The sequence below is a fragment of the Podarcis muralis genome, chromosome 7 (genome assembly GCF_964188315.1).
Source record: "Podarcis muralis chromosome 7, rPodMur119.hap1.1, whole genome shotgun sequence".
NCBI classification, from domain to species: domain Eukaryota; kingdom Metazoa; phylum Chordata; class Lepidosauria; order Squamata; family Lacertidae; genus Podarcis; species Podarcis muralis.
Window position 1 is genome coordinate 23,210,132 of NC_135661.1, and position 13,282 is coordinate 23,223,413.

General features: G+C 48.0%; 1 protein-coding gene across 3 annotated transcripts in view; it reads left to right on the plus strand.

Moving 5' to 3' along the window:
* SPSB1 (splA/ryanodine receptor domain and SOCS box containing 1) overlaps positions 1 to 12,903 on the plus strand; it is a 35,210-nt gene extending 22,307 nt beyond the window's left edge. For 2 of the 3 annotated variants that reach the window (XM_028740733.2, XM_028740734.2), the window contains exons 2-3: positions 3,450 to 4,253; positions 10,285 to 12,903. In XM_028740733.2, the coding sequence (XP_028596566.1) occupies positions 3,560 to 4,253; positions 10,285 to 10,412 (822 nt within the window). In that variant the 5' untranslated portion in view covers positions 3,450 to 3,559 and the 3' untranslated portion in view covers positions 10,413 to 12,903. Of the gene's footprint in view, positions 1 to 1,246; positions 1,394 to 3,449; positions 4,254 to 10,284 lie in introns of those variants that run through there. The other variant, XM_028740735.2, reaches the window with a different exon arrangement.
* Positions 12,904 to 13,282: the final 379 nt, after the last annotated feature.

Here is a 13,282-nt window from a genome sequence, read left to right on the forward strand (position 1 = left end):
ATTTAAATTGTTCCTCAGTTGCAGCACACCTAGTAGCGATCAGATTGCTGATTTCTGTGGCTGACTGTGTGAGCTTCTCTGTCACCGAGGATTTAGTTCAGGGTGTGTTGGAGAGTTTTGTTGTTGTTGTGGGGGTGGGGTTTGGGGTTTTTTTTTGCTTTCAAAGGAAGCATCTCAGCCAGGCTTAACCACCAAAACCAGCTCGGTGGAGCTGCTTCCGTTACTGGGTTGGCAGTGTCGGGGAGGGGAGAGATCATGCTTCTCCCCTTCGTCTTGCCAGACTCTTCTGAATCAAGAATGAGTAATGGCTGCTTGCAGGAGAGATGTCTTGGAGAGGCCCTCTCTGTCTCTCTCACCCTCCAAAGATCCTGAAAAGAGAATTTAGCAATACACTGGGCCCTGTAAGCAGCCAACATCAAAATCAAGCACTGCTGGAACAGAAATCCCTCTCCCAAAGTGCATCCGTAGGGGAGGATGACAAGGGACCAGGCCTTCTTGGTGGTGTCCCCCATGTGTGAAACTCTCTTCCCAGTGAGGTTCAACTGGGTGAACATCTTTTCGCGACCAGGTACATAGTGTGCTGCCAAACCTTTGTAATGCTGTGATGCAGGTGTGGTTGTGTTGTGTCATAGGAAGCTGCCTTATCAGACCGCTGGTCCACCTAGTTCAGTATTGTCAACACTGGCTGGCAGCAGCTCTCCTGTGTTTCAGACAAGGGCCTTTCTCAGCATTACCTGGAGATGCTGGGGATCAAGCCTGCGACCTCTGATGCCCTACCACTGAGTTGCAGCCCTTCTTTATGCATTGTGTTGTTTTTACACAAGTTTTTGTCAGCTACTCCTAAATTAAGCGCACCATTTAAAATACGTTGCTAGTCTCTTGGACACCTTGTTGTACAACAAGCGACTGGCAGCTGAAATAAAAGCAATAGCGAACGATCCCTAGAGGAGGAACGATTTATGACCTTGTGTGTTGCTAAAACACGCACCTGGTTGCCTGCGTAAGGCTCGTCATCCCCACAAGTGCGCAAGAGCGCCTCCTTGGAGCGCACATCTGCATTGCTTCCCCTTTTGGCCGAACTGTGCCCAGACCTGGCTTCTTTTGGCAGGGGGTGGCGTGTGCTCAGTTTCCCCTTTAATTAGAGAGCTCTGTCTGAGCTGCTGCCAGCCCAGCTGCTCTGCGGTTACGCCTCTGTCCAAGAGAGAAAGAGGCATTGGAGGTGTCCAATTAGCTGCAGGCCACCTTCCTGTCTTGGCATGATCTCATTCTTCAGATGTTGCTTTCTGGTTCCCGGAGCTCTGGAGAGGACAAAAGAGGGTGATGATGATGATGAACTGAGGCCTTCTTCTGGAAGCCTGTTGAGCCAGCTTTTGGCTTGTGCAAAATGGAATAGGTAATGCTGTATTTTTCCTGTTTTATTCACAGTGCCAGGGTGAGTTGTTTCAGGCCCATGGGCCATATCCGGCCCTCCAGCTGTCTTTTTCTCTCCCAGGGCCACACTGCCTTTCTGGCACTGATATACATCTTGTCCTTGAGTTTGTTTGTTTTTGCCTGAGCTCTGATCATGCCTCTTGCTTGTCTGTACAGTATATGGAGAAGGCTTGGGGGGGGTGTTTAAACTAGATTATTGTGCAAAGGTAGAATCCACATTCTTGCTCCACCCACTTTTGCCTCTGGCTCCGCCCACCAATGGGACGTGGCCCTCGGAAGGTTGCCAAAAAAGTAATATGGCCCTCAGGCTCAAAAATAATCAAATGATCAGCTTTGCCTCTTCTTTATCTTGCTGGTGGTGTATATACCTTTTTCAAGCCAGGGTGCCTATAAAGTATTTGTGTGTATAATATATATATGTGTATAATTCTGTGTGTGTGCTGGACACAAGGTCTGATTCACTCTCCCTACCATTTTTTTTCCATGCCAAGCGAAATCCTGATCATGAGTAACGGTTATGACTGCACCTGGCAGCCTTTCTGGGAGATTGCCTCATTCCAGGAAATGTTTAAAACATTTTTTTCTTAGAAAGCGAGTTCCCACCCTTATTATTATTATTTTTCCAAATGTTTTCACCATCTCTTCTGCCTCTCCCCCCCCCACCTACCCCCCTCTTTAAAAAAAAAACAACCCACAGTGGACCCGGCTTCTCTGCCATATTACAGAAGATCCCTTGTTATAAAGCAAACTGGAATGTAGATTTCGTGGTACTTCTCTGAGGATGGGTGTGAGTGAGGGTGACTCTCCTGAGCCACTGCTACAATATCTTGGTGCCTGTCCTCTGCATTTTCCTTAAGGGAATCAGAACTTCGCTTAAGAGTTTCACGACTCTTATAGAGTGGCTCCCTTCTGATCTGTCTTGATCTAACGCGGATCATTCTGGAGAAGCAAAACAGGGTGTGTGTATTTTGATTATCTTACCGTGTTTTTCCCCACACAAACTCTTCCCCCCTCCCTTGGATTTCCACTAACATTTTGGGATTCTTTTTGCCAAGCACGGATGGAATGTGAAACTACGAACACTCAGATGTGTTTGTTTTCCTGCTAATTTTGCCATTTTGCTGCTTGTGAATTCTTCCAAGGGGCTACTGGCTGGGATGAAATACCGTAATTCTAATATCCCCCCAACTTTTCCTGCATTTGCAAAATATTACAAATGAGACCAGTGGTCGAGGATCCTTCTAGGTGATCCATCGAAGTTCGTAATCCCACCAGCCTCTGTCCATGTTGTGGTGATGAAATTGGGGGGGGGGGAGGTATTAGGGACTTTAAAAGCATTGGTTTTGAAATAGTAAAGCTTTTTATGGCTCCAGACCCTGTTATTATTAACAATAATATTTCATTTATATCAACCCTTTCCTCCAAGGAGCCCAAAGTGGTGCACATAGTTTTTCCTCTTCCATTTTGTCCTTGCAACAACTCTCTGAAGGTAGGCTCAGCAAACAGACTGGCCCAGGATTACATCAAATGAGCTTCATGGCCAACTAGGCAACTTGAACTCTGGTCTCCCAGGTCCTCGTCCGACACTCTAACCACTGCACCACACTGGCCCATGTAATAAATAAGTAAATAATAAATCTTGGGAGTCTGGGGCAGGGGGAAGAGTGATGGTCAAGCTACCGTAAGGTTGCTAGGCAACACGCAACTCTACTCCCAGGCTTCCCTCGGGCAACAAGGCCCTATGACAATCGGAGTCTTATTTTCAGAATGTGGAACCTCACCAGCCTTCTGTGTTGAGGAAACATGATTCAAGTTGCCGGCCTAGAACCCGCCAGGCCTTCCCATAGGATGGCTGTCCCGTGCTTGTTTTTCCTCTACTGTTGTGCCGGCATCCTTTATCTCCTCCGGCAAGCCAAACGGGTTCTGTGGAGCCTCCCATCGCACGACCTCCCATGTGTGAAGTTTTAATGTTTAACTCTTCTTCTCCGCTTCTTGTTTTTCTCCTTTCCATCCATTAGGCGATTCTGACGGGATCTCTCGTAGCAACCTGTGAATGTTTAAATGACACCTGTGCACAGCCAGCGCGATTGATGAGCCTGCTTTGGGTGCCTATTAATAGACGGTAAAGATGGGGCAGAAAGTCACCGGCGGGATAAAGACTGTGGATATGAGGGACCCGGCCTACAGGCCCCTGAAACACGAGCTCCAGGGGCTGGATTACTGCAAGCCGGCTCGCTTGGACCTCCTCCTAGACATGCCCGCCGTCTCCTATGAGATTCAGCTGCTGCACTCATGGAACAACGACGACCGCTCGCTCAACGTCTTTGTGAAGGAGGATGACAAGCTCATATTTCACCGGCATCCGGTGGCCCAGAGCACGGACGCGATCCGGGGCAAGGTGGGCTACACGCGGGGTCTCCACGTCTGGCAGATCACCTGGGCGATGAGGCAGCGCGGCACGCACGCGGTGGTCGGCGTGGCCACAGCGGATGCCCCCCTGCACTCGGTGGGGTACACGACGCTCATCGGGAACAACCACGAGTCGTGGGGGTGGGACCTCGGGCGGAACCGGCTGTACCACGACGGGAAGAACCAGCCCAGCAAGACGTACCCGGCCTTCTTGGAGGCCGATGAGACTTTCATCGTGCCAGACTCGTTTTTGGTGGTGCTGGACATGGATGATGGGACCTTGAGTTTCATCGTGGACGGACAGTACATGGGGGTTGCTTTCCGGGGACTCAAAGGGAAAAAACTGTATCCGGTCGTGAGCGCCGTGTGGGGCCACTGTGAAATTAGGATGCGCTACTTGAATGGGCTTGACCGTACGTATCCTCTCTTCTTCATTTTTCCTACCTGGACTTGAGAGTCTGAATTGGCTCTTCTGTCTGAGTCACTGTTCCTAGGGTTGCCCCTTTTCGGTCTTTCCACCTGCTGAGTAATTTTGTCACCTTTCTGCATTAGGTAGCCCTGGGTCGTCTAGTTACTCCCAGTTGTAGGCATTTATGCTGCCTTTGGAGCGGGAGGGTGCCTGTTGCATCTCTGAATGATGCATTACTCTGGGCTGGTCTACCTCTAAGCCAGGCAATTGTGTGTGGCTTTTCAGAGGGCAGGTTATTCCCTTACTCCTTCTCTTCAACACTTTAGAAATTAATCTGTTGAGGGTAAGTAAGCCTCCCATTCTGACTCAGAATTAAAATCAAGAACTTAGGGGACTCCAGGTCTGGAGGTTTTCCATGGAGCTATCCTCGCTGGGTGCTCCATAAGTTCCTGTGAATGCATGTATGCTTTTAAAAAAGTGCAACACGCCAGACACTTGTCTGCTTATCTAAATTCCTGTTAAGGATAAGCGGGGCTTTGTGCTGAGTCACAGCTTTCGAAAATGACTCAGTGAAAAATATCTGGCCTGGCCGCCTCTAGTCCTTTTTAGCCTGTCTTCTCCCTGTGGTGTGTGACACCTTCTGTTGTCTGTCTCTGGTTTCTCCCAGCTGCAAACACTTTAGTGGCACATCCTGTGTTTTATTAGCCCCATGCAATTTGTAAATGTGTGTGTACTTGGCAGGGGAACCTGCTTCTCAAAACGGAAGTGGGCACAGATTGCAGGAGGGGCGGTGTTCCTCGCTTCCTCCTCCCCCCCCAGCCGCCCCTCCCCCAGTGGGGACCCCCTTTTGAGTGAAGTTTTACAGGGCTATCCCAGCATCCTCCTTTGCCTCTTTGTTCAGAGGAGACATGGCAGGCAGAGGCATCCCAGGAACACCTAAGCAGGCCCCGCTGAAAATTGATTAAAAGACCAGCTCACTTCCTTTTGCTAAGTGAAACCCACACAGTTCATTGCTTTAGCGTCTCTTTGTGAAAATGACAGGTAGAACTGAAGTACAGTTCATATGGTCTAGGGAACTACCCAGATGTTCCAAGTGGAGGATGTTTCTGTGATCCCAGAGTACCCAACAGCAGGCGAGGTGGCCCACTGCCTCCCTGCGTGATTACCTGTTCTGGCCTCACTTTGTGTGGCTCAGCAACTTCTGGGTTCAAGTGTAGATGCTTCTGCTTGGCACTCTGATTGACCAGTGCCTGACTCATTCAGTAACCCCCGACGCAGAAGTGCAGCATGCAAGACTGCCCATTCCCCCAGAAGAGGCTGCCTGTCGCATCACTGCATGAGTGGGCATGCCTTGCACCTGGTCCAGGAAGTGGCGCTCAGAACATTGACAACTGGAATCCAAAGCATCTGGAGGGCCCCAAGTTGGAAGAAACTATGATCTCTTGGGCTACCAGTTGCTGGAAACTACGGGGGGGGGGGGGTGTGCTCTTGTGCTGGAGTCTCGCTTGCAGCTTTCCATCTGATTGGCCGCTGTGAGAACAGAATGCCGGACTAGATGGGCCATTGGCCTGATCTAGCAGACACTTCTTACATTCTTGAAGTAAGCTCAATTTTGACAACCAACAAGGCACTCTTAGGCTTAAGAGCCCTTGTTTCATATGTTGCACATTGCACATTCCTGGTTTTGGTGTCTTCTCCAGAACACCCCCACCCCAGAAATGGGTTTGCCGACACAGCTGGCTTTCAGATGCAAAGTGTAGACTTAGCAGCCTGATGGAGCACATGCCCGAAGCTTCCCCTGCCTTCTCAAGCCCAGATCTTATTGCCCTCTTAAGAAACAAAACTGGATCCTTCTTCACGTGGCACATAGTTAAACTGTGGAACTCACTCCCACTGGAGGCAAAGACTGCCACCAACTTGGATGGCTTTGTAAAAAAAGATAATGCCACTTAGGGCTTTTAAAAAGAAATAAAATGTAAGTACAGTGGTACCTTGGGTTAAGTACTTAATTTGTTCCAGAGGTCCATTCTTAACCTGAAACTGTTCTTAACCTGAAGCACCACTTTAGCTAATGGGGCCTCCTGCTGCTGCTGCTGTGCCGCAGGAGCCCGATTTCTGTTCTCATCCTGAAGCAAAGTTCTTAACCCAAAGCAATATTTCTGGGTTAGTGGAGTCTGTAACCTGAAGCGTATGTAACCTGAGGTACCACTGTATTGGAAGAGAAAGTAGTCCATATTCTGCACTAGGAGAACCTGGGTTTTGTGGGGAAAACCTTCTCTTTGTATTTAACCCAGTTTGCGCAAGTCTGAGTGTTTGTGCAGAGTCTTTCTGACTATGAAGAGCCGCCCCAGGCCTAAACCGGGCGCTGAATTCCTGCCCCTGGAAATTCTACTTACTGAGTTTGTTCTCCTGGCTCCCAGTATTGCGCCAGCAGCTCTCTGCAGCCTTCAGGGCTAGTAAGTTGTTTCTCTTCTTCCATGAAGTTGAGGTTATCAGGACGGCCTGTTCTGCAGTTGACTAGAATTGCAACACTGGCCTTCTCGATCTAGAAGAGGCAGCTGCTTGGGGGGCAGGGAACATGTATGGCTGGATCTAGCTGAATCTATTCATTTGCCTGCAGGTTACATGGCCGTAGCCTTTAGACTGAAGGATTCTCCTGCTGCAGCCTAGAATGGGGGCTTCTTGGCAAAATAACATTCAAGCTACAGGTTTGGCAGGTCATGGCTGTCACAGACCCTTTTAACATTTGGTTGTATCATGGCCTATGCAACACCTGAGCCCAAGGCATTACCTGTTTTTGCTCTGTGCCTTCCAAACTGAGAGGCTCCGTGTAGCGGTTTGTTGCATGCCAATAGTTGTGCAATAGAGATGGCCATGCAGTCAGCACACAAGTGTGTTTTGAGTTACGCTTGCATCAATCTGCAAGCAGAAATTAGGAAGCAATAATAATAATAATAATAATAATAATAATAATAATAATAATAATGTATTATTTATACCCTGCCCACCTGGCTGGGTTTCCCCAGCCACTCTGGGCAGCTTCCAACCAAGCACTAAAATACAATAACCTATTAAACATTAAAAGCTTCCCTAAACAGGGCTACCTTTAGATGTCTTCTAAAACTTTGGCAGTTATTTTTCTCTTTTGACATCTGGTGGGAGGGCGTTCCACAGGGCAGGCGCCACTACCAAGAAGGCCCTCTGCCTGGTTCCCTGTAACTTGGCTTCTCGCAGCGAGGGAACCGCCAAAAGACCCTCAGCGCTGGACCTCAGTGTCCAGGCAGAACAATGTGGGTGGAGACGCTCCTTCAGGTATACTGGACCGAGGCCGTTTAGGGCTTTAAAGGTCAGCACCGACACTTTGAATTGTGCTTGGAAACGTACTGGGAGCCAGTGTGGGTCTTTCAAGACCGGTTTTATATGGTCTTGGCTGTCCCAGTCACCAGTCTAGCTGCCGCATTCTGGATTAATTGTAGTTCCGGGTCACCTTCAAAGGTAGCCTCTTGTGGAGGTGTGGGCTGTTTCTTTTAAAAACTTAGAGCAACCTTTGCCAACCTGGTGGTCCTACAAAGGAGAGGCACTCAGGACCCATTCAGAGGGCCCTCTGACTGGCTGGATGGTAGAGCATCTGTTTTGCATGAAGAAGGTCCAGTCCGCAATGACATCTCCAGGTAGGGCTGGGAGAGACTCCCTGTCTGAAATCCTAGGGCAGGGCAGGCATAGGCAGACTTGGCCCTCCAGATGTTTTGGAACTAAAACTCCCATCACCCCTAGCTAACAGGACCAGTGGTCAGGGATGATGGGAATTGTAGTCTCAAAATATCTGGAGGGCCAAGTTTGCCTAGGCCTGTCCTAGGGAGCCACTTGGTCCTCCAGCTGTTTGGGGACTACAACTCCCATCATCCTTAGCTAGCAGTAGTCAGGGATGATGGGAATTGTAGTCCAAAAACAGCTGGAGGGCCAAGTTTGGGAAACCCTGGTGTAAGCAGTACTGATCTCAATAGTCTGGACAAGGAACACCGAGCTGAGCTTTCCAACTTCCCTGGTGGGTGCAGAATGCACTTGGACTTCACCAATGACTTCGTGTTCCAGAAGTTTGAAGTTTTATTTCTCTCTTCCTCTGCCTGCTGCCCCCGCCCCCACTTTTCCAAGCCAGCCGGCGGTCTTCCTTGTGATCAAGGCTCACGTCTTCAACTACCTCAGTGGAAAATGTGTCTGGGGAGGAAATTGCAGCTGGGAGTAAGTCACCGCGCTGAGGCTCTGCCCAAACAAAAAGGGAGTTTTTGTTGCCCGTATCTGTGACGTTGGCTCTGCGCGGGGGGCCTATGCAGGTGTCCTGCCTGTAGAGTCGGTCAGTGAGCAGGGTGGGGCTCCTTTTCAGGAAATCTTAAGTCAACAAATTTCCTCAGATCCTTGCCAGGAGAGAAAGATGCTACCTGGATTAAGATCGGCCAGTGCTCCCAGCTGGGAAGATGTGTTGCAAAGTTGTGGGATGTTTTTCCAGGGCCTGTCTTGAGAAGGGCAGTAGCTCTGTGGTGGCATGCAGAAGTCCACAGCAGCATTACCAGGTAGTGCCAGCTGGGAATGCCTCTTCTCTGAAAACCCTGGAGAGCCACTGCCAGTCAGTGTAGACGGTACTGAGCTAGATGGATCAACTATCCGATTCAGAATAAGGCAGTTTCCTGTGTTGCAAGGAAATGGCCATAGCTCAGTGGTTAGAGCACCTGCTTTGCATCCAGGTGGTTCAGCCCCTACTATCTCCAGGTAGAACCCTGTCTGAAAACCCTGCCAGTCAGTGTAGACACAGCTTGGCTAGATGGACCCAATGGTCTGACTCAGTTTAAAGCAGTCCCCTGTGAGATCCTGAGTAGTTTTATTTATCTTCTTATTTATAAAAATACTTATAATATGTACTGCAATTTCTTTAAAAAAAATCAAAGCAGTATAGACACACACACACACACACAAAACCAAAATTAATTAGCCAGCTAAGTGTTCTTTTAAAAGTTTTTTCATTAGCTGTTTGCATAAGAAGAGTTTTCAGCCATCTAAGGCTGAAAACCCAGGCTGGTGTCCCTCCAGATATTGATGATCTCCCATCATCCCTGACCATTGACCATGCTGGCTGAGACTGATGGGAGTCAGAGTCCAACCGCACCTGGAAGTGTACCACATTGGCTACCTCTGGGGTAAAAGTTGCTGAGGGCACCTGTTCCATCTCTGTGAGAAGATTCTGCAACACTGGACGAATGACACCAGAGGCTTTGCTTCATGCTGAACTGAACGTGCAAGTGATTTTGAAGATCGAGCTTAGGGTATCAGTGTTTATGAAGGCCGGGGCTGTTAGTTAGAACAAGATCTGGCAGGAAGTATCTTTTCATTCACGAGAGATTGAGCCAGGCTAGTGGAAGGCAGATGTGGCAAAACCTGGGGCCTATGCATGCGCTCCACATCCACAGGAGCGCAATTGTGTACGGTGTTGGGTGCAGAAGGGTGGACGTGGTTTGCTTAAACTGCTGTATCTTGGCTGGGTTCTTTTAAAAAACAAAACAGATTTGTTCTGGCATGCAGTGTGTGGGGTGCTCCGTGCCAGATTTCAGACTGCTTGAAGAAATCCTCTTCATTTTATTAACATTTGGAGAACATTATTGTCGTGGAATGTTTGTAAGAGACAGGCGCTCACAGTGTGTCTGTATTAAGCAAGACATGTAGTCCTGTACCGAGGCTCTAACCGAGCTGTGTTTGTAGTCAGACGGTTGGACCAACTAGAGCAGTACTGCTGCTTATGACAATAATTGTAGTTGAAGAGTGCTGGGAACTGCACCTCTGTGAAGGGTAAACTACGGTTCCCAGGATTCTTATTGAGGAAGACGTGTGCTTTAAATGGATGGTGTGCAGGCAGCCCTGGATTCTATACTGATAAACATCCTCTTTCAGTCTTCTGCATGCCGCAAAGGGGTGCTTTGTACCGTACATTCTTAATTCTTAGCGCTGCAGTTAATGCTCTTTGGCTCTCTTTTTCCCCTCTCCTGCAGCTGAACCTCTGCCTCTGATGGACCTTTGCCGGCGCTCTGTCCGCCTTGCCCTGGGCAAGGACCGCTTGAACGAGATCCACGCACTGCCACTGCCAGAATCCCTGAAGAGCTACCTTCTCTATCAATGACCCCCTTGTTTTGGGGGCGGGATGGACAGACACTCTCACAAGAAGCAAAAGAGAGAGATGCATTGAGTGGACTACAGTATTCTTGGATATTATATATATACATATAGACATACATCAAACTTTCACTCTCCTAATCTGCTTCAGTCGATCCCAGCTTGGATCCAGTCCCTCTCCCTATGCCAAATTTAGGGGGTCAGGGAGAGAAACCTACAATACATGCCTTTCGAAGAGCCCAACCTACTTAAAAGCCATGTTCTGCCCTCCAGAGATCTCTGTTGCAAGAAGTCGACATGATGGAATTAAAGGTACCAGGTGCTCAGATGGGGGTACAAGATGGTTTGCCACGGACCTGAGGATTTAGTTTTTTTTATTTAAAAAAACCTGCCTAGCAACGCTTCAAGGAGAAGATGATGACACCAAAAATATTGCTCCGTGTGGACGTGTGTTTTTAAACGATACTGGAATAGGCAGCCGTTGTGGGTGTCAAAGAAATGTCTTATGCCCTGTATTCGAATCCTGCTCCTCTTTAATTTTGATTCTGTGTTGGCCTCTGCCTTCAGACCACTCAAATTGCTTGCCTTTCTTTTCTTTTTCTGGGAATTCACTTGAACCTGTAGCTTGGGAGTTGGAGATATGGGGGGTTACCATGGGATGAAGCTCCAGTAGCTCAGGGTTGGAGACCCTGTGGGCCATTTGGATGTTGTTGTGCTGCAACTCCCATCATGCCTGACCACTGGCCTCAGTGGCTGGGGCTGATGGGCGTTGGGAGTCCACCATCATCTGCAGGGCCACTGGTTCCCCATACCTGCTTGTGAAACAGCTAGAGAGCCCACCTTGGGTTAGGATGTGGTTGTGAGTGATGAAGTCTCAAGAATTTGCTCTCCTAGACTGGCTTTGCCTTGAGTTCCTTGGCAATACTCCCATCAGCTCCCCCTCTTTAGCCAAGTCTTGGTTTTAGTTTAGTTGACCTGTGAAATGGGTTGAAAATAGGCATGGAGTTGTCATCCAGCAGCATCTGAAGGACCGCAGTTTAGCCACCCCTGATTTAAAATCCTGGTGATGCCTGGGTTTATCTCCTGCTTTCTTAAGCCAGCCCTCCTTCCCATCACATTATGTTGGTCACAACCATTGTCATTCCAGTCCTTTTGGTGGGATATGGAGAAAGATTTGGCCAAGCCCATGACTATAGTTTTCTTTGTAGTGTCTTCTCCTATCAGATTTTCTTTTTTCGTCAAAAGAGAATTCTCCATCTTGGCCTCACCCTGTCCCTGAACACAGCTATCTTGTCAGGCTACATTCTTACCGCGCATTTAAAGCACGATGCTACCATGTTTAACAGTCATAGCTCTCCCGTCAAAGAATTCTGGGAGGTGTGGTTTGTTCAGGGGGCTGAGAGTTGTTAGAAGACCTGCTCATCTCATTCCCGGAGTTCCTTGTGAAGGAGGAATGATGGTTAATTCATTCTGGGAGAGAAATAGGGGTCTTCTAACAACTTGCAGCACCCTTGATAAACTACAGTTCCCAAAATTCTGGTGGGGGACTTGGGAAGCCGTGACCAGTGGTCAAAGTGGGTGTTTTGAATGTGGCCCTAGAGTACCAGCTATGGATTGACCTTAGCACAGAAAGAGAGCTGAATCTTGTTGAGAGAAAACATGCCCCAGTTTGGTGCAGGGCAGGAAGTGTCAATGTGAACACTACAGTCCTTGAAGACTCAAGAGCACATCCTTCGTATGCAAGGCACACAAGGTTTTCATCTAGAAGAGCAAATGTTCTCCTTTATCCGAGCAACCTGAAAGCCTTCCCCAAAAAGCTTCTGAACTGCCATCACAGAGGGGTTTATTTGCACAATTTTTTTTCCCATTATGGGGGAGGAAGATAAATCTGCCTCTCACTTTCCCACCCTCACCATACTTGTGTCAGGTGTGTTCTGTTTAGGTACAAATGAGCTTATTTGTTAGAAAATGTTAATATATTTTTGTGGGGGGGGGGTTCCCCCCCTTTGTATAGAAGAGGACTGTTCGGGGTTTTGTTTGTTTGTTTTTTAAAGAAATGCTGCTGTAGGGTTTTTTAAAAATGAAAATAGCCTAGTTTTTAAGAAGCACAGAACTGGTGCCAAGTTTGGATTTGGGAGGAGACCTTGACGTGCCTCCCTTTTTAAAGTCAACTGTTATAAGTGGGACACTTTTTCAAATTGCACAGAGGATTTTAATGTGTACAGAGCCGAGGATTTTTAAACCAATCCTACTTGTGTCTTTTCCACTGACACTGGGAATTGTCCTGATCACCTCTTTGGTGTGTTTTTTTCATTTCTCCCATTTTTGTTTCTCTCTAATCTTCTACCACCCTTCCCATCTCCTCTTTATACCTCTTGGTGTATTTGGCTTGTACGGTTTTTAAAATATCTCACTAGTCCCACCCGCTCCGTCCCCCATTGACTGTAGATAATCAATAACCAAATTTAAAAATAAAAATTTATTAAATATTGAGACAATAGCAGTTGTCATTTCAAACGGGCCCCGCAATTAAGGGGAGTTTTCTGTGTGTTCTGCGATCCTGCAGTGGATATTGTGACCTCTGGACTGACTGAATTGAATGGATTGAATGAATGAATGAATTTTGCATTCCACCTTTCCTCCCCAAAGAACCTAGAGTGGCCAACAGGTACACAATTTAAACAAAAGCAAAGCAAAAACATTCAAAATCAAATAAGAATATTCTAAAAACCATTAAAGGTAAAGGTACCCCTGACCATTAGGTCCAGTCATGGCCAACTCTGGGGTTGCGGCGCTAATCTCGCTTTATTGGCCGAGAGCGCCGGCGTACAGCTTCCGGGTCATGTGGCCAGCATGACTAAGCCGCTTCTGGCGAAC